The sequence below is a fragment of the Melozone crissalis genome, unplaced genomic scaffold (assembly GCF_028551555.1).
Source record: "Melozone crissalis strain CALT ecotype California unplaced genomic scaffold, PUWL_Pcris_2 ptg000042l_1, whole genome shotgun sequence".
Taxonomy (NCBI): Eukaryota; Metazoa; Chordata; class Aves; order Passeriformes; family Passerellidae; genus Melozone; species Melozone crissalis.
Genome location: NW_026535820.1, coordinates 54,534,610 through 54,555,239, shown reverse-complemented (window position 1 = coordinate 54,555,239; position 20,630 = coordinate 54,534,610). Strand labels below are relative to the sequence as shown.

The window sequence follows — 20,630 nt, the reverse complement described above, 5'->3', positions numbered from 1 at the left end:
TGCCCTTTGTTCTGTCACTGTATGCCCTTGTAAAAAGTAAAGTGAGCTTATTCCGGAGGTGTAGTGATCATGTTCTAGCATTCCCTTAAAGAAAGAAGTAGTTGTGATATATTGTTTTATTTTAGCACACAGGGACCCCCTTGAGGGTTCAGGGATAAGTGTGATTGGTAGTGCTCAGATATGCCCTGACATGCCTGGGAGCTTGAATAAATCATATAGTCTAGGCAGACTAACAAAAGTCCTTCCTCTCAGCTGAAGTCCTGTAAATACTCTTGGTGTGTCCTGAAGGAGGTAAATCACAATTTAATACAAAGTCATTAGTGTTTTCTCCCACTCTGCATTCTTTCATGAGACAGGTCAGAACGAGAATTCAGGGTTAGAATTAGAAATAATAACCACAGCTCTGTGCAATTAAAAAAATCCTTAAGTTTTCAACATTTGACTCTTAATTTTAGAGAGGAGAGATGGGGAAGGAGAGTTTTAACAGGACACTTTCTACTTGTGATTGGCACATTCCAGCCTTAAGGAGCTTTTCAGAAGTGTCACTGAGCCTACTTCCTTAGAAAACTATGAACCAGCATTGTAAAAAACTCTGACATTGTATTATTCCTGATAGCAAGAATGAAACTTATGAATTCTATTGCAGAGGCGTCCCATTTGCTGCTGTTCACATTGTTCATGTAATCGCAATTTTGTTTATAATATATTTCAAAGCCAAACCTGAGTGTGTTGTTTGCTCAAGTCAATTAATGGTTGTCCCAGGCTGAAACACAAATGCATTTTCTATGAGTCATTAATAAAATCAGCACTAATGGTGATTGCTACAGAAAGCAACTGAAAGGACAAACAAACGGTTGAACGGTTTTCAGTTTAGCAGGTTCAGTTTGGTACATTACTGGACTAAACCCTTTATAAACTCTCATTGGTTTGGCTTGAGGAAGCTTTGTGCTGGCTGTTTCCCACTTTAGCTTTTTTGCTGAAATGCCCCTAAACAAAAATAAGTCCTCCTGTCCTCATCTGTTGATGTGACGACTCAAATTAACACATGGTTTTTGACTAACCTGAAAGAACTTGCCAGGTGCTGGAGGTTTTCTATTTGCATCTTGGTTCACAAATATAAGTTTAGGGTTTTATGTTTAAAAAAAAAATTCTTGGAAATCGTTGATGGTATCTTTACATAAATTTAAATAGAGGAGTTTAATGCCAAAAATACAATTCTGCTCTTTTTAAACTTTTTTTTTACGGACCCTTCCCCCTGCTCTTTGCCCTTGGAGAGCAGAAATTTTGTAATTTGAGATTCTTTCCCCCTCTCCTCAACTTTTAATATCTGACAGTCTAGATTCAGGCTTCCAATGCTAACTAGAAGCTCAGAAATGTATGTACAGTAGCGGCAAGGATGATATTCTGAAAAACGTCTGTAAAAACATTACTGGAAAACCCACTGAACATGAAATAATGAGTAGCATTTTTAGTCCTTCTTATCCTGGTGCAAGCTGTTTTGTGAGTGTTCATTTTATATAAGAATCACTGGACAGTTTCCTTTCACATATAAAACATATATTAGTATAGTTAAGATGTAATCAAACTGATTTTTATTCTCAATGACTTCAGAATATCCTCGAGCTTTGCAAAGGAGCAGCCTTCTCCATCGGTGCTGCATTTGTCTTGCAGTACTTTTTGCACTTTATCCTGTTCAGAGCCGAAATCATTCTTGATATTGTACAATTGAATTTGTGTGTGCTCTGCAAAGGTCCTGTTTTCAGTCATTGATCCATTAGCTGGCACTTGGCACTTAGAGATATGTCATTCTGCTACTGCAAAATTCTACAAGTTCTTCCAGAAAACCCCAAATGCCAGTTTTTACAAGTTTTGTTAAAATGAAGTTGGAGTTTTAAAAATGAGATTCTGTTTAAGTAGAATAGAGTTTTCCCTATACTAGACTGTTGTGTTCCTGAGCACTGAATGAAATACTGGTTTAAATAGCAAAGATGTAATTATCCTTTTAAAAAGCTAATGATATTGGGAGAGTCTTGTTCTTTAGTCTTACTGACTTTTCCAAATGTGACAGAACTGTTCAGTTTCCAACCTTAGTAAATCAACCTCTAAAATAATTAGAAGTTTGAATATTGACAGAACTCCATTAATATGTTATTGACTGCAGTGTAAAGCTTCTGCATATATATGTATGCACCTGAAATCTGGTTTAATCCCTTGATCTTCACTGCAGCAGAACTGGCTTATTAATTCCAGAATCAGTGATGAAAGTGTTGTTGTTTCTCAAACAACAGTGAATTTTAGAAATTTTACTTTACTCTCCCTTGTTTCAGCTTTGACAATCTTGAAATCTGAATACTTGCCATAGTTTTGTTAGCTCTCACTGTATCGGTTTAACTGCAGCACTCAGTTTCAGGGCCTGCAAGAGAAATCTAGTTTTGGTGGTTACTCTGCTGAAACAGAAAACAGAAAAGTAAATTATATTTTATTTTACTGGGTTTTTTTGGGACAATAATAACTGATTAAATAACCAAAAGAAATGGAAGCACTGCTTTTATTTGATGGGGGCATCAGTTAGGATCGCCATGTAAGTAATAAGCAAAAAGTCTGGGGGGTGTGTGTGTGTGTTGGAAGGTAGCGGTGTTTGGTGGTAAAGGTGATTGATGAAGAAAGGAAAGTCTGCAGTGATTTCAAAGTAAGAAGTGGAAAGTAGTAGTGAATTGAGATGAACCGAAAAATGCTGTGTTCAGCATCTCATTGCCCTAGGAGCTTGGGTCTGTACCCATTCCATATGTTTGGGATGTTATATTACCTAATAATATACAGAGATTCTGTGTAATTATAAAGGCTGGAGCAATAGATTTTAATTGGGTACTCTGAGGAAAAGCGTGTTTGGAGAAATAAAACATGACTGACATAGTTGTCAGCTGAAGAAATTTTTGAATAACAATATATATGCAAGAATATGCAATAAATAAAGGGGATGTATTACTTTGTGTAGGATTTTAAATGATGTTTCTCTTTTCATCAGTTTTTAGGCTTTGCAAGCTTTTTCCTTTGTTTTGAATAAAAACCATGTTTTTAAATGAGCTGCTCTGTAGCTCCTAATTTAGTGTATGTAGGTGAAGTTGGCACAATGCCTGTTTTGAGTTGTTCTGTCCTTCCTTCACTGAATAATTTTACAGAATTGTAATTCTTAGGGAACAAAGTGTTCTTAATTTAAAAAGAGGTAAATAAAGACTTCCATATGGTTGGTGTAAAATTTGTATTTGTCTTTCCGTCTTTATTAGTATGTCATTTTGGTTCAACTAGGATATTGCTTCTGCAACTGGATTGAGGTTTATTTAATGAAACTGCTGACTAGAGACTAATTTGGAGCCTGTTGAAATTTTCACAAGAAGTTGGTTTTAACAGTCTTTGATTTAGCTACTCTGTTGTAGTCACTCTTCCAATGATTGTTGCCATCTAACATTTTATGCTTTGCAGTTTGAGAACGGCAAACAAACTGCTAGGTGAGAAAATAATGGTGTTTCTGTCTTTCTTGCATGCTAGTACCCTGTATTAAATGTTGTAGTTAGCTGTTTGTTTGCTTGGCATAAACTGTTCTGCTTGAAAGGTCCCTTTGGGGACCTTCTTTGACAGTACCTGCAGGTTATGTGCACAGGAAAGACGTTAGTGTCTTGGGGCACAGATACACAAATATTATGACCCTGGGTAGTTTTTATCCCAAAAAGAGTCACAAACAGCAGGGTTCAGCAATTGTGTCTTCCTATTGCTGATATGTTTAAAAAAAAGAAAGTCTGTACAGTATGTGTGAGGAAAATCTTAATTCCAGCAATCAACATAAGAATATCTACACAAAAAATCCCGAGTCTCATGTATGAATACCTGCCTCATACAATCTTGTGGTGATGTTGTATTTCAAGTATCCAATTATGATGAATAGTATTTGATCCTATTATTATAATTATTATTTCAACCAAGAGAAGCAAAACTAGATGGTAGGGTGGGATCCTCAGGAGTTACCAACTCTGGCCAAACAGTGTTTGGCTCGAAGTTGCTGAGAGTTTCAATGTTGATTTTTGTGGGAGATGGGTTAGGTCACTGCACAGTACTTTTGAAATCCCACCTCTAACTATTTTTGAGTTGAGTGTGTGATTATTTCCTCACAGGGAGGAGTCCATCACCACAGCCTTCCAAAAACACAGGTGATATACATCAGTCAAAATACCAAATTCCAGTAAATTAAACCATCTCCTTTCTGAGAAGATGTATTAATAAAGCTAACAGGCTGATGCTGAGCATTTGCAAGCCCAATAATGAAAAGTGTGCTTCAATGGAGGTTGTAAGTGCAGAAGATGCCCAGGATCGGGCTTTGGATGAGCCATTGGGACCATGTGTGGTCTCTCATCGGCTGGTTTCATGCTTGCTTGCAGTAGTTGGAACTAATCAGCCATGACAAAAAAAGGAACATTGCGGGTCTTAAATTTGTGTTGGGTGCTACTTCTGCTTTTAGAGTGAGCACAATCTGAAAGCCCCTCTGCACTCAGCCTGTGAAAAGCACTCAGCATGTGCCATGGCCTCTGAAATCTGCGGAACAACTTGCGTCAGTGCGTGCTGGAGGAGAAAACCTTCTGGCATGTACTACACTCCAGAGCTAACCCATCTCTTGCCCTCAATTTTCAAATTTTCAATGGTATGGAGTTGCTGGAGGTGATGGGGAAAGAATAGTGTGTAAATTTACTTTCGGGTCTCAAGCCCTCATTTTACTGGAGTGACTCACTTAAAGTAATACTAGTGTCCAACATAAAGCTCTCAGATGTGTCATACAAATGCTTATTATCGTAATTAATCTGTCAATATAATTAATTATCCTTGGCTCAGCAGCCTATCAATATAAGTATTGCTGCTACACTTTCTTTCTAAATGAATGTGTCTGTACAAGTTGTTTTGGATCAGCTTTTGGCTGTGGTGCTCTCCAGGTTTCCCACAATGTTTCTGACTGTTTCTGATTGTTTCCCACAATCTCTCTGACATACTGGTGAAGTTTGTGCACCTTGCAGAGGCGTGTCATGGTGCTGGGGTCTGGATCTCTTGTAAAAGGGTTCTTTGTGCAATGGCAAGTGAAGGAACAAAGTATATATAGGGGAAATATGGAGAGGTTTCTGAGCCAGTGAAGCAAAGGGGTTGTAGATGATGCTGCCTCAGGTAGCCACACACTTAAGCAATGAAAATTGCTCTTCTTTCCCCAGCTGGCAAATAAAATGCCTGGTAGGTGCAGATTGTGTTCCACCTTGTTGGCAAAGGATTTCTTGTACATAAATATCCAACTTTCTATGTGTGGTGTTGAACATGTGGGATTATTACCGGAGTAATACAGGAGTATGCATCATTAAAAAAGGATAAATTTAGGTGTATTTTGTAATGGCCCTTTTGCTTGAGTTGTTGTTTTTACAAGTGCATGTGAAGAATTCATAACTCAGCATCTGAGATAATTCAATAGAGTTCCCATGAATAATGTAGTTTTTTTTGTGTCTGAGCTGCCGATTGTATTCTGGAAGTCCTATTTGAGAAGTCACCTAAATGTGCTTTGAGAATTATTCCATTTCATAACAGTCATAGGAGCAAAAAAATTTCTGCAAATAAAATGACAGTTGAAATTAACGTTGACAATGCAAAGCAGTAGTGTAGGATTGTAGATGTGTGGTTTTAAATATATCCAGGAACATTTTTAATGCATCAGAAATGGTTATCTAACTTCCCTACTTGATCTGGTAACTTATTATGATAGCTGACTAAGAAAGAGAGGCTAATTTTGTGGATGAAAAGTATGAGTTTTATGGTTGTCCTTCTTGAAGGTTTCCAAAAATGAAAAAACAACATCTACACCACAAACATGTTTCTTTTTTGAAATAAATTTTGTTTGGTTTATCAGCTGGGTAAAGAAAAATGATTGTGTGAGTTTAAAAGAAACTGCATATCACAATTTGAGGCTGTTCAGAGAAAGGGAAGGGCAGGAGAAGATGCAGCTTCATTTTCCTAGAAATGTAAGAACAATTGTGTTTTTAGAAAGAAGTTTAGATCTTTTTAGTAAAGATGCTCCTTTTTTTAGAAGCTCACTATTGAGCCTTGGGAGAAGCATGACTAAGCTATATGCCGGTGCCATAGCAATGTGAAAGCAAGTCTTTTTAAATCTGACTGTATAGAGATGATCTCTGTCTGAATGATGGTGTTGCTTCCTCAAAATCATTAATATTCCACCAGTCTAGAGCAGTACTTTTGCTGTGATGGATGACTGTGTTTAACTTGAATCTTTTCTTCTAAGACCTTTTTGCTTCTTTACACAGGGAATGAAGTATCTGTGTATTCCTGCTGCTGACTCACCCTCACAGAATTTGTAAGTATTTTTTGAAAGTAAATCACAAAACCTCAGAAATCCCATGATGCCTACTTTAAAATTTGCTGAAAGCTCTGATTCTGATCTCTGATGAGTATTACACAAATGTGGGGTCTAATCTGTTAAGAAAACACAGTAACACTTCATTTCACCCTGCTTTTTGTGTGTGTTTGTAGGAGTCTCAGTATGTAAACACTCTTGATTTGTGGCCTTAAACTTCAGGAATTCCTTAGTGAGTCTGGGCCTAATTCAGTCACAGTTTATTCTAGCCACTGTTTTTGTAAATCTTTGTGTTTGGCTCCTCTTTTTTTTTTTTTAGTGCCAACTGCAGCCATTAACAAAACAAAATATTTGAAAGAAGTTTGAAGCCTGGTGCCTCAAGGGTTGAAATGAATTCCTCACAGTGGGCCTTCAGAACAAAATCCCTGTATGCAAACTACCCCTGTGATAATCTGCTGGGGACTTCTTGAACCTGCCTGAGAAGTCCCTGCTGCTCTTAGTATAAGCTGGCGTGGCAGGGAGTTTTCTGCCCTGCAGTGACTCTCACCTTGAGGACATAGATACTGCAGCTAGGGTGTCATTGCTCTTTCTCATCTCTGCTAAAGTTCATGTAATGCTAATTGATTTACCCCTGGTTTTAATTGAGCATGGCAAGTCTTGAGTCCAAAGAGAAATCAAAACAAAAGAACTTGGATGGTGATCAGCTCTTCTAGAGCTCACTGTTTATGTTGGGGAGAGGTGAGGGGGGTTTCAGCCACATCCTGCTACCAATTTTTGGTAGAGAAACAAGTAGTAGAAAGAGGCCTGCTAGGTACGGAAGGAAGTGCAGCACTGCTTTTCTCTTGTATCACAGCAATTTTCTGGCTCATGCTTTTGGGGGATATTTTTAGAACATGTGTTTCTCATACTCTAGAAAGATTCCAGTGTGGCACTTGATGTGTGATGATTTGCCTTTTCATTCTGCATTTCTGTAATGATTTTAGGGGAAGGGAAAAAAAAAAGCACCACACCCCACCCGCAATAAAAAACAACCTAATCCCCTAAATTTCAGGTCTGTAATGAGAAGGCAGAGAGCTAATGCCCTTGTCATGGACAACTTCCATGGCCTTAATATTTAGAATTAAAAAAAATACATTTAAAGAAGTATCATTTTGGAAAGGAAAGCTAATATGAGGTTAGAGGAGAATATTCACATGTCATTAATTGTTCATTGGCATTTTGAAATGTGTAGCATTTTTGACAACATTTTCTAAATCTACTTCCTTTGTTAATAGAGATGAATTGGGAATGGAAAGAGAAATGGTGGCATTTATGATGAACATTAATCAATGTACAGTTCCCTCACTGTTAAATATCAAGGACTTACACTGTAAAACCAGCTCCTGTGCTCGAGCTGTCTGGCACAGTACCAAGGCTCTTAAGGCTTCAGTAAGAAGATAGAATATTTGCATGAGTATTGTTTCTGTTACACTGCAGGCATCTAAAATACTTGCTTTGGTATCAGGTGGTTGCAAGCAAACGTCATTACTTCTAATACTGATACATTCAATCACTTAAAATAAAACTTGATGAGTAACTGATTTTTCTTCTTTTATACAGTCCAGGCCTTCAAGTAAAATCAAATCATGATGCTCAGAAATAGCCCCATCGCTTGCTTTGCACATGCAGTCTTCTGAAAGAAAGAGGAAGTTGTTTTTGTTCAGCCTGTGAGGACTGGATGCAGTTTTATCTAGGAGTGGTTAACCATACTGCCTGTGCCCACTGTGGAGGGAGGGATAGCTAGGGAACAGGAAGGGAATTGGTCCCTCTGCAACATCTTTGCATGTCAACCCTCTTCTTCTTAAAGAGGGATTTTGTTTCTTTCTAGGGAGAAAAAAACAACCAACCAAGCAGCATCCTGTATTGCAGGTCCTTGTGTTCTCTTAGCAATGAGCCCTGTCAGGCACAGCTGATGTGGTGCACTCTGCTCTCTTGTCTGTTTCCCAACAGCAAGGACCAACTGGAAGACTTTTACTCACTGAATTTTGGGACTGTGAGCTCTTAATGCACTTCAGCTCAGTTTTTCTGAAGGAAACCTCTGGTTTCTTGTGTGTATAATGCACATTTAGTCCTAGAAAACTTGTTTAGTGGAGTTCTTTTCCTCAGAGGGATGACTTGCCAGGGAAATACAGCAGGGATTCCCCTGTTAGCATGTGGGTGTTCACTAAAGTGTCTCAAAAACATTATTTTACTCCCCTCTTCTGCCTCTAGCAAGCATAGGGAGAAAGCAATTGCTTTTCAGACTCAAGGTACTTCGTAGATGTTAAATCAACGTTTTCCCTGGTCTGTGAGAATTTTACTTGGGGCCAGTAACTGCTCCAGAAATGTCATCCTCTATAGAAGTCATCACTAAAAAGTTATTTCTATAGAAATAAAATCTTCCCTTCCTGCCTTGTTCCAGTTAATTGTCTTTGGCTGCCTGTTTCTAAGGAATTAACCTCCAACAGTCAGGTGGTTAGTGGTGATAATGCAGAAGCCAGATGACCTATTAAGAGGAGAAAATTTTGGTAGATTTTTTTTCTTTTACATCATCAAAGGAAAGAAACATCGAGATGCTTCATCCTATCTGATTTGGATGTCTTCTTAACCTTTGTAAATCTTTGCAGAAGTCTAACTAGCAACAAATAAAAATATAACTCTGGTATCATAACTCTGCTCTGGTCTAGTTTTGAATTATGCTGCGTGCTAATGCGTAAGTGCAGATAACTTCTACAGCATCCTGGTAGGGGTGTTGTACTGGTGCTTCTTCCTCTGGTGTTTTCCCACTGTGAAGATGATGCAGTTCAGGACCCAGCTTTCAGCTGGGAGATGCAAGAGCCAGATATCATGTAATAAATTGTCCTGAAGTCCAACAAATGGGCTGCAAATCAACACATTTGTCAAGTGCTTTCCTGTTAGAGATGATAGTCAACTGCTCTGTGGTTAGTGTAAGACTTGCCATTCTTCTTTGTGTCTGGCACTTGTCACACAGCTAACTGGTCCTCAATGTTAGTTTTCATCTCAATATGGTGTTACCATAACCTTGAAAATTAGTTTGGGCAACTGTGTCTGCTGCTCCGGAAGAGACCCTGATGCCGTAGTGCTGTGGAGGAGTACATAATCTCCTTTTCTCTGGCTCAAGGTGAGGAGGGGCCAGCGTGCTATAGAGCAGCACTAATTCTAGATGTGAGTATTTCTCTTCTCATTTTCATGAGTGCTTGTAAACGCACTTGAAAGCACATCATCAGACTGAGCATCAGCAGTGAGGAAGGGTGAAGAAAATGGGTGAATGGAGTTCACAATGCAAAGGTGTTACATGCTCAGTCACAGATATTTTTCAAACCAGAGTCTTGAAAGTGTCTTACCAAAACTTGTGTGACACCATTGAAACAAATTCACTGGTGTATGAAGCTGCCCTCCTGGCCAGATTTTCTAGAGAGAAAAAGAAAAGATGAGAAGATCAAGTCTAATAATACAGACCTAACCAAGCTCCATCTGAGTGAGTGCTTTCAATCTCAGCTAAGCTCTTCATTGTGCAATAGCAAAGCCTCTTGCACACATAGCCAGAGATCTCATTTGTCCTCTTAAGTTTGTTTATGTGAAACTTCTTGTGCTCCCCTGGCAGACCTGAGCGCCATGATTTGTTAGAACTCAGCCAGCAACAGTGGCTTGGCGTGGCAGTCTGAGCACACATGCATTTGTAAAGCTTTGTCTTCATTTACCCACATGCTTCATCAGTTCCTTGAGAAGCATAAAAGCCTGAGTTGATCTGCTGTCCTAAGGCTTGGGAGTGCATTGTGCTTTGAGATTTTCCAAATAAGCTGCTCAGGTCTTCTCTAGCTATGGTTTCCATGTTGTATCCAGTGATGCAGGAATTGCATTGGAGAGGGAGTCCCATGCTTGGGATCTTCTTTTTGTTTATTCCAGTTAGATATCCATGCTTTGCAAGTTCTGCAGGCAGTGACACTGTTGCATCAGTGTTGTCCTTCAGGACAGGAGTGTTTACAGTATCAGCAGCTGCACTGTTAGGCAGGAAGGGAAGCTTCCTTTTATGTGGGTATTCCTGATTTTTGTGTGGCTGCTGGTGCTGGGCTGAGGTTTTTTTTCTTTTACCCTTGTGGTGTAATATTCACCCAGAAAGGGGAAACATCTTGAATACAGGACGTTGTGTTTCATGGGTGTTGAGCGCAGTGTGCTTTCAGGTTTGACCTTGCCAGCAGGCCTGGCAGTGGCTGCCCCCTAAGAGCCTCCTTCCTCTGCCTGTGTTGCCTCCACTGCTACTGCTTGTGAGCTTGAATTGCAAGAGCACTCAAAGGCCACTGTGAAATCCAGCTCTGCTAAGAGGTGCTGCTTGCACCTGGGGTAAACTGCAGGCAGCGCCAAAGGCTTTGCAGGTGGAAAGGCAGGGTGAGCAACTTGGAACTGGGATGCAAAGAGGCAGTGCTGCATCTTCACCCGCATGATGACAGCTGCCTGCTTGCTGTCCTTCACTGTGCCCCACTTAAAATGGAAGGGGCTTGTGTAAAGGATAGTGAGATTATAAACCCTAAAGTTTGCAGATGGAATCTTCTCTAGGTTTTCTCCTCTACTGCTTTAAAACAGGCGGGCTGTAGGCTGACACCTTGAATACGGGCAGAAGGGATACTGCTGTCTGAAAGGAGAAGACTGGAAAGAAATAGAGAAGACAGAGTTTGAATTGAGAATTTTTTCATAGCAGAGACAAAAGGAAGTGATTTCACATAGCCGAGCAGAAAGTCTTAATGCTTAGACATGCCCTAGCACATGGCTTGAAGGAGCAGGTAGAGTTAAGCATGAGTTTGGGTAACAGGTCGTGTCTCTTTGTGAGACATTATGTCTGGAGAGCTGCTCGTGCAGTTGTGCTGAGTTCCACCTGACATCTGAGGACATGTGAGGTCAAGTCACTGCTTTTAAGAAGAATCAAACACAAACCGAAATACGGACTTGACAATCACCAGAATAGAGTTTATCACACTGTAGTGCCTAAAATACCAGTTTCTTACTTGGATAGAGTGGCAAATAACTTATGCCAGTGAGTTCTATGTTTCCTTGGCAGACAATAACTTTTACTTTGTAAGACCTATATTCAGTTCTAAATTCTAGAAATGGTGTGAGGTGAGCTTTCGGATATATTTCTTTCTTTCTAAGTAGTGATTTTACTAAAGGCAGCACTTTCTTTATCCTCCTTCTGCTTTTGTTTTCAGAGCAAGGCATTTCAGAGAGAGCATCAAATTTATCCATGAGTGCCGGCTCACAGGTGAAGGCTGCTTAGTTCACTGGTATGTATACTGCTCACTAAAAAACTTTTTAAGGGTTTCTCTACCTTGATTTGGATGTTCATAATTTTAATAAATTAGTGGTCATCTCCCCTCTGCAGCAACATCCTCTTGGACTGAATTGACCCCTTTATTCAAAAAGCCCCAGAAGATTTGCAAATGCTATTAAAGCCTTTTACTAGGACTTTGGAGTCTCTGGGGTAGGCAGCCGCTTGGAGATGAACGTAGCCCAAGAAATTCTTCTTGACCTTCTCTTATCAAACATTTTTGTAGGATTTATTTGACTAGGAATGTGTTGGCTGAAGACATGCTATTTATTTCCCATCATTTTAGTCACTGTATTTCTAAATGTGATTTCCATAATCCTAATAATTTGATTAGTTTCTCTAACAGCTGTTTTGGTGACTTCAGAATTGTTAAAAAAACCTGTCTGAACAGAAATTGATTTTTTCCCTCTTTCTTTTCTTTAAACTGCTGAAGCATTCAGATGTTGCATTTGTTAATAGCAAGACCCTGATTGGAGAGATGCTCCTGGGACTGTAAAGAATAGAAAAGGAAATCCCACCCTGGGTTTTTTCTTGCTCTCTGCTATTGGTTGTGGTGTTTGTGCTGTATGTCCAAAGGGCATATCTGAGTCTATATCTGGAATCAGAGTCATCTCATGATTTGAACACTGGACTTGTACACAGGCCCTGAGTATAAATCCTCACTTTCCTATTGACTCATGACAGGGCTATGCAGGAGCCATTTGGTCAATCTTGATGTATGGAAAACAGTAATAAGTGGTCTGAATACTAATAGATTTTGAAAAAACCATATATTTAAATTTGTGAAGTATGCAGAAACATAAAATGGTGAAAGAGTCTGGTAACTCTATATTTTTACTGTGGTAAATATAACTCTAACATATTCTTTATACTGTTAATAGAAATGGTTCTGAGTTTGTCCAGTGTTGTCCAGCTAGGCATAATGAATGATTCTTACTCTATCCCAGCTTTTCATCTGGGGAAACTGGAGTCCTGAGAGTTTAAGCTGCACAATGCAGTCAATAGCAGAAAGAGGAACTCAAGCAACCAGACATATGTATCTCTTATTGGTTCAGTTAAAGTTCATTTTGGCCCCATGAAATTGCAGCCTTTATTCATGGTGGAGAGGAAACAGTCTTATTTTACTGCTCTCATCTTTATAAACAGAAGAAAGTGGGTGACTTACTTCTGCCTTTTTAAAACCCGAATTTAACTTAGAATGTGTGCACTGTCCCCTGCTTTTGTGACTACTTCATGCTTATTTTTTCCTTTTCAGCCTCATATGAATTACCACTCAAAACCCACTTTCTTCATTGTGTAGATTTTTTCTACTGCATTTATAAAAGTAGCACCAAGACCATTTAACTAAAATATGATATTATTTCTTCCTCATGGCAAGCAACACAGCAGTCTGTGATGTTGAGAAGTGTTGCTTTTAGCTGTGACAGTGAAGTACAGCACTGCTTCAGTGTATTGTACCCCCTTTTCCATGCAGCCTTGCAGGTGTCTCCAGGAGTGTCACACTGGTGGTTGCCTACATCATGACCATCACAGACTTTGGCTGGGAAGATGCGCTGTCAGTTGTCCGCGCGGCGAGGTCCTGTGCCAATCCAAACATGGGCTTCCAGAGACAGCTGCAGGAATTCGAAAAGCATGATGTTGATCAGGTAAATGAACTACAACAAAGAACTGGGAAACACAACTCCAAGTCAGATCATGAGCTACTTCTCACTATTTTGTGGTCTGTGTGGCTTATCTGACTCCCTGTTTTTGCTTTGAGGGAATGGCTTATTAGCCCAGCCAGTTCTACTAAGGAGATACAGATAGATCTGAAGGTATCAGGGAATGCTGGGTGGGAGAAGGGATCAAGCACAGCGTCTAAACACCTCCTGCCCAACTGTGCTGTCTGGTGATTGTTTCATGTGAGCTAAGACACAGTTGAAGATTAACACCTTTAGAGGGGTAAAAGGTAAAGGGTGAGTTCTCAGAACATAGGTAAAAGGCCAACCTATAACTACCAGTTATATAAAAGTAGTGAGTTTCCTCCGAACACATTCATTTGGAATAGCAGGAAAGAAATCATCATCACAAATCTTTCATGTCCAAGAGTCTAACTAAGTCCTCATTATCATTTGTGTGTTGTGACCCCCCTCCCACCTTCTGTGGCTAAGACTTGATAAATTTTCTGATGTTTAGGGCAGCCTCAGATCTGAACCTTTTTTTTCTTACGAGCCTTTTGAAGGTTTTGTAGAACTAGGAGAATCAGTGAAAGGGTAGGATAGCTAAAAAGGTTTCAAAAAACAAAAATTAGTTTCTTACTCCAAAAAAACCCCATCCTACACAAAAGACCTGCTCCTTGTGGGTGATTGGTGTCTTCCACTTACGTTACCAACCTGCTGTGGCCGTCCCTTCCATTTTCCATTGCTCAGCATGTTGTTGTTGTTGTGTGGGCTTTTGTGCCTGTTGTGCTTATTAAAAATAACAACAGAGGTGAACCAAAGTCAGAAAGAAAAATACACAAGACAAAGGATGTTGGTTTTTTTATTCCATCCCTGTCATTCTGCTGCAGAAAGCTCAGAGTTTAGAAATTACCATTTGTTTTGCGTGATGCAGCTAGCAACTGTAAATATTTGTGTTTTTTTAATATGTAACTGAATGTTTCCTGGATCATTTGGAACTGGTGTAAATGGTAGAATAACTGATTTTTAAGAGACAAAAGTCAGAGAGGGACTTTCCAGACTTGTCTCCTTCCTCCCTTACAGTCATTTCTACTCTAATTGGTTTGGTCTAACAGCAATGACAATTAAGGCTGTATGCAAATAGCCTGATAAAGACAGTAACGTCTCTCTTTTTTCATCCACCATGGACTGTGCATTCTGTCTTTATTCACTGAGGGGGAGGCAGTAGGTTGCAAAAAGAAGTATCCACCTGTATTCACTGGCTGGGCTGTAGTTTCTTAGTCTCTTAAGAGCAACCACATCCTCAGCAGGTGTCTGTTTACACACCTGATTTCGGTGGAATGATGCCATCTGCCAAGGGCGTGAACTTTTTTCAGATTTCAGCAGCATTTGGTGTTTTGCTGTTCCACTAAAGGGTGGTGGTATCCTGTGTCCTCTCTGGAATGTTGTCCTCTAGATCTTAAAGGTCCTAAAGAATGAGGTTTAGTCACTAAGGTCATGACATAGTTTGCACCGGTTCCAAACTTCCAAATGGTAGCCTGAGGCTTCAGATTTGCCTGAGGACCTCTTTAAGGAATGGGAGGAAGTATCTATGTTGAGGTCTTGTCTCCCAGTATCCTAGTAAATTACCTTTATGGATCAAGCTATTTCATGAGCCCCAAACACAACAAAGCTATGAAGGTTAAGGTTTGGAAAATATTATTATCCTCACTGGGACACAACAGTTGGAGTCTGTGTTTACTAGCTGCTTCTGCAGGTGAGCTCAACAAAATTGTCAGGAATTGGACAGTTCCTCAGCTGGAATTGTCCTCAGCTGGACTCAAATTCTCCAGCAGGCAAAGAAGTGTCAGAGCTGAATGGATAGGAAAAGCGAACATGTGAAATTTCCTCTCTTTCCTATGAGACAGAGTTATCTGTTGGCAGGTCCAAATCAAGAAAAAAGAGTGGGGCATTTGTACAATATGCACTTATGGAGCTTGTTGGAATACAGGTATCTTGTGGTAAAAAAAATGGAGGTTTAAAATGAGATATCATGACAAAAGAATGAATTTGTTTTATCAGACACAAAGATACTGCCTCAACCTCTGAGAGCACCTGAGCTGAAAATTGCTGGAAGCTGAGGAAATGGCCAGGGAAAAGGTCCCAGCATTATTGCCCTGCTGTTGCTTGATTCTTTCCTCATCAGTTATATCTGGTTACTCTCAAAGCAGGATACAGATGAACTGACCATCAGCTGGGCCTGGTACATATGTTACCATGTACCAAATTCAGTCATTCATATCAGTAGCATATGGGTCCTATTCTATAGCTTGTAAAACTCATAGACTATTTCTTTCTAGAAGACACCTATCAGGATATACACACTACACTTTTTACTACTGGTGTTTGTGGGCTCATAATAAAAAACCTGTAAGAGTGGTTCACTTTTTGATCTTGAACCTTCTTGCAGCCTGTTGTGACTTGGGCAAGTTGGCTGATCATATTGGTTTCCATGCTAATTCCTCTTATTGTTTGTGTATGCAGCAGGAACTGGGAGATTTCAAGTCCAGGATGTCCTTTCCCAGCAGGTTTTCCTTACTCTGTATTAGTCCAGTCAGCCAAGCTGTTACACAGATGTGTCATTTCAGGACATGTAAGGGGTCTCAGTGATTTCAAATATGTGTTCCTGTGCTGTGCATTCCGTGCTGCTGTTGAAGGTCATGCAATATTTGCAGTGCTTTTCTTTAAACTATATATGATCCTAAAGGTTACTTAAATTCTGTAGGACAGGAAGAAGAATTACTTCTCCATCCATTTCATGTTACTGTTTCATAATTTTGTATATGTCTTTTCAATTTCTCCAGTTCAGGCAGTGGCTGAAAGAAGAATATGGGGAAAACTCTTCTCAGGATCTGCAAGAAGCCAAAAATCTTCTGAGCAAATACAAAGAGCAGGCAGAGTTGCATCAGACTACTGGAGGAAGGCAGTGGAATAACAACTTCTCATCTGTGCCATCACTCTCATACAGCAACTACACAACAGAGACCTAGTTGCAAGAGGCCGATTTTTTTTTCTTTCTACTTTTGCAAAACATCTTGCCATGTTTTCCATCCCACCTTCAAGACTTTCAGCAGTAAGCCATGCAAACTGTTGATTTATAGAAAGCTTCTTGATGACATTATGTGTGTGTGTGTATGAGTGTGTTTCACACAGTTTGGTAATTCGGGCAGGATCAAGCTCTGTTTGTGCCCAGACACAGGATCCAGTGACTGTGGCTGAGGCAGTCTGTCTGCCAGCCACACCTATGTCCCCTTCTGCCCACATTGCCTGGCATTTGCTGTGAGGTTAGCTCAACTCCTCCTGTTGTAGGCTAGCAAAGGGCTTGGAGAGATGAAGTCTGGTGATTCAAGCTGTGGCAGTTCGGCATCTCTGCACTCTTAGTGTGGCCAAGGTGTTACTGCACCTGAAGAAGGGAACTCGAGTCTGGGTCTCTGCTGTTCCTGCTCACAGTCCATTGGCAAGTAATAGTGTGGAGGTGGGTGTGAACTTGAGTGCAGGCTGAAAGCTGGAGCAGATGAGACAGGGGCCCAAGTAGCTTTCCCCCAGCAGTGGCATCTAGGAGAGAAGTGGGACAGACAGCTCTGAGTAATAACACCTTCAACCGCCACAGTTGTCTTTGCTTCAGTGCCCGTGAGACTGAGCTGTCGGCAGAGCTGCCACAGACCAAGAGCACCCAGGCTGTTACCACAGCTCAGCTGATGTGCAGTGATTTAAGCCGTGCTCCCTTGACTGTGCATCTGGTCTCCCAGCATAAGCTTTTCTGGAGAACAGTTTCTCATGTGTCCAGAGCCACTGACCTTCATTCCCCACGGAACACGTGCCTCCTCAGCACACGCCCCTGCGCACGCGATAGCGCGTCTCCAAAGAGTGGGCTCGGTGTGAGTGCCAGCACCTGTTTCTTTGCTTGTGCTGTGGTTTGCTCTTTGACTTCAGCTACCTCAAAAATGCTGTTCTTGTCATTGTGGTTGTAAATGCAACCTTGAAAATTGCCTTGTGTAATCTTAATCTATCACTGAGTGAAGTAAGTGGGTGCGTGTGTGTGCGAGAGTGCGTGTGCACGTATATTTCAAAATGTCTGTATTTGAGAAGTTTATTGTTTTCTTTTAAAATTGCCCATATTTCTCACTGGTTTAAAGATTGAGTTCTTGGAATTCAACTTTCCTGCCATTTAAGCACCACTATATATTTTGCTGTGATCAGATTTATGGGAATGCATTTGTACAATATATTTTAAACTAGGTTGAAACTAGCGGCCATACTCCGCTCTTGGTAACGCTGTGTTTTTCTGGAATGGAGCCATTGCCTGACTGAAGCAGCTTGTAAGAGTGTCATTTCAAACATGTCACTAGGGATGCTGGGCAATGTATTGATTTCTGATGGTGTAATTCAGGGTGGCCCTGATGCCAAGATCAGGATTTCTTGTCTTTGACTTGGAGGATGAAAGGCCTGCTTTTCTTCTAGATTCTAGATTCTTTTTTCTAGATTCTAGAAAATAAAAAGTACCACCAAAACAGCCAAGATAAAAAACTAAAATCAAACCCTTCATTTGTTCAAGTGTGGTGTGTATCATGCTAAAAGCTGAGCATTGAGTGAGAAGCAATCAGCATACTAAATAGTATCCAAATTATGTCTCTTTCAATTTCTTTGGTACTCTGGCCTCCCATTCCTTCACAAGATTCCTCTACATGTGATTTCCTGCTTGCAGGTGGCAGTGAATTCTTTGGATGGGAGCAAGGCTTTTGGGTCAAGTAAACTCTGGCTGTTAAATATCCTTTGTTAAGTATCATGAAAAAAATATGTTATGGCTTGTGAAATACAGGTCGTGCATATCAATAATTACCTAAAAGGAAAAAAGGGAATGGGGTGGAACTGACCTGTCCATTTCATCTGAGGCCAAGCCTGCATCAGGGTTCTCATTGCCCTAAGTGCTTGAAGTGTACTGAGCACAATGAGAGCAGGATAATCATATCTTTGTTGCAGCAGGATGTTGCTGGATTTGGGAAAAGTGCTGGAACTGACCTTGTTTTCAAGTTTGCAGCTAAATGAACCACTGACTGTTTGGTATATCCAGCAGTTGCTCTGTGATTGCCTGGTAAGAGGGGTATTTAGCTGTTCTGAAGATGTTGATCTGCAAATAATAGTCTGGTTAACAGTTCCAGCCCAGCAGTGTCCACATTGGCAGTCCATTGTGTGCTCTGAGGTTAGATATAAAAATTGGAAAATGTTTTCCTCGGTAACAGGGTCTGACACACGTTCAGGATGCGGGTCCATGTTCAACCCTCTATTCATGGTAGGATACAGAGGGCAGCGTCAGCCCATCCCCAAAGGGCAGCTTTGTCAGAAATGTTCTGCCTATGGTCTTGCAGGTATCCAGCCAGTCCTTCCTGTAGCTGGCTGCCAATGTTGTGTATCCTATAACACTCCTGGCACTCTTGTCCTTTCAGCAGTAACGCTGTGGGTTCTGTAAGTTGGCAGTTCTTTTATTGTTCTGACACATAGAAGGCAGAATGGGAGATATCTGTTAATTTTCATGTGTTATAGATTATCTGCACTGTTTTTTTTAATAGTTTGGTTATCTCCAAAGAGTCAGTCCCTTGAACAGGATTTTTTTTGGAACTGAGTTTGGCTTTAAGGCCACATAGCCAACATCAGTGTGTGTTATGCTGCAGCTCCAAAGCAGATACAGGGTAAGCTGGGAAGATGGAGGGAATGCCATATTGTCAGTGAGTGGAAGTGCTTCTCTCTTTTTGAAAGGGAAAGGGATATTTTCTGCAGTCTCCACCTTCAACATCTTGTGCAGTGGTTTTTGTGTACTGCATACTGCAGGTAAGAGCAGTATAAGAGCAACAGCAGTCTAAGGAAACTTGAATCTGGTTTGTCCACATAGAGAGCAGAATGATGGTTTGCTCTCTAATTACCACAAGTGCAGAAGAGAGAGCTACAGTTCTCACCTTTAGCCTTTTGGAGAGGGAGAGGAGCTAATGCAGGCTGAGAATGTGACATGATTTGTCTTCCAACCAGCCTTTCAGTGGCAATTTGTAGGACTTTCCAGCTGTCTGGAACATGACTAGACCCAATTCACCTCTTAGTAGTTGGCCTTTGTAGTGTAGATGATGCATTCAGTTATTTTATTTCTGTACTTCAAAACACTGTCCTCATTTTGATGTTCACTGGAAAATGTATAAAGTTTATAACACCTTATTGGATATTCAGATTTGAAATGTATAATCGATTTTTTTGGGGCTAAACTTGATATCCATGTGTGATTATAAGCAAATGTCTAGTGTTTTAGAATGTAGGTAATGGGTAAATGCATTAATAGTATTTATTACTAAGTTTTTTAACCTGGAAAAAGTTGCTTCCTTACATTTTGTGGTTGAGTGGGAAGATATGGCAAATCATATCTGTTTTTTAAAAGGGATAATGACTTTGGTTGCTATAATGGCCACCACCTATAAAGATGTCAGTGAAAAATTATAGCAATTATTCCACTAGTTTAAAAATTCTGAATCTGGTAAGCTTCTTGATTCTCTGTCTTCCTCTTCCTGGGCATCTTAGCGAAGCCTTGATTGCTTTTTCCAAATGTTTGTATTTAATATGTTCTACAAATTTTTTATAAATAAAATTAAATGTTAACACCTGATCTGCTTTTGTATTTCTTGAAATCAATGGTAGTGTCCAGAAGGTTTCTACTCTCTGTTTGTATCCTTGCAGGTACATTAGGAGTACAAGACTAACTCATTTTTCTGTTTCGATTACTTTTTTCTCCTGCACACAGACTTCTTGAAACTACCCCTCTTTTCACCGACTACTTCCAGGTGAGTTCAAGAATCTTCAGCACAAGCACCTCTTGATAGTCTCCCAGGAGGGTCTTGCATGTCTTGCTGATTGTTGCTGGCCCATAATTGAACAGGGTATGTGGTGAATCCTATGTTTTTTATTATTTCAAAATACCTTCTTTTCCATAGCACACTGATTTAGGGCTTAACCAGCTGTAAAACTTACCTAGTTTTCAGGCTGCCAGTGTTCAAGGCTCTCAGTAGCTGTCTGTCAGAGGAAGTTGATGTAAGTGGCAGATGATTCTCAGGGGAAAACATTAAAAAACTTAGAGTGTAAGGGAGGAAATGCATTTTTCAAATTCACACAGATAACTCACTGAATTTCTGGTTTGACGCTACCTCTG

At 40.2% G+C, this 20,630-nt stretch overlaps 1 protein-coding gene across 1 annotated transcript in view; it reads left to right on the top strand.

Annotated features, from left to right (window-relative positions):
- Window positions 1-20,090, top strand: part of DUSP22 (dual specificity phosphatase 22) — a 43,176-nt gene extending 23,086 nt beyond the window's left edge. Inside the window, exons 4-8 of the mRNA XM_054284709.1 lie at window positions 6,342-6,391; window positions 11,632-11,706; window positions 13,225-13,396; window positions 16,252-19,348; window positions 19,380-20,090. Coding sequence (XP_054140684.1) covers window positions 6,342-6,391; window positions 11,632-11,706; window positions 13,225-13,396; window positions 16,252-16,437 — 483 coding nt within the window. The 3' untranslated portion in view covers window positions 16,438-19,348; window positions 19,380-20,090. The remainder of the gene's footprint in view (window positions 1-6,341; window positions 6,392-11,631; window positions 11,707-13,224; window positions 13,397-16,251; window positions 19,349-19,379) is intronic.
- The last annotated feature ends 540 nt before the right edge of the window (window positions 20,091-20,630 follow it).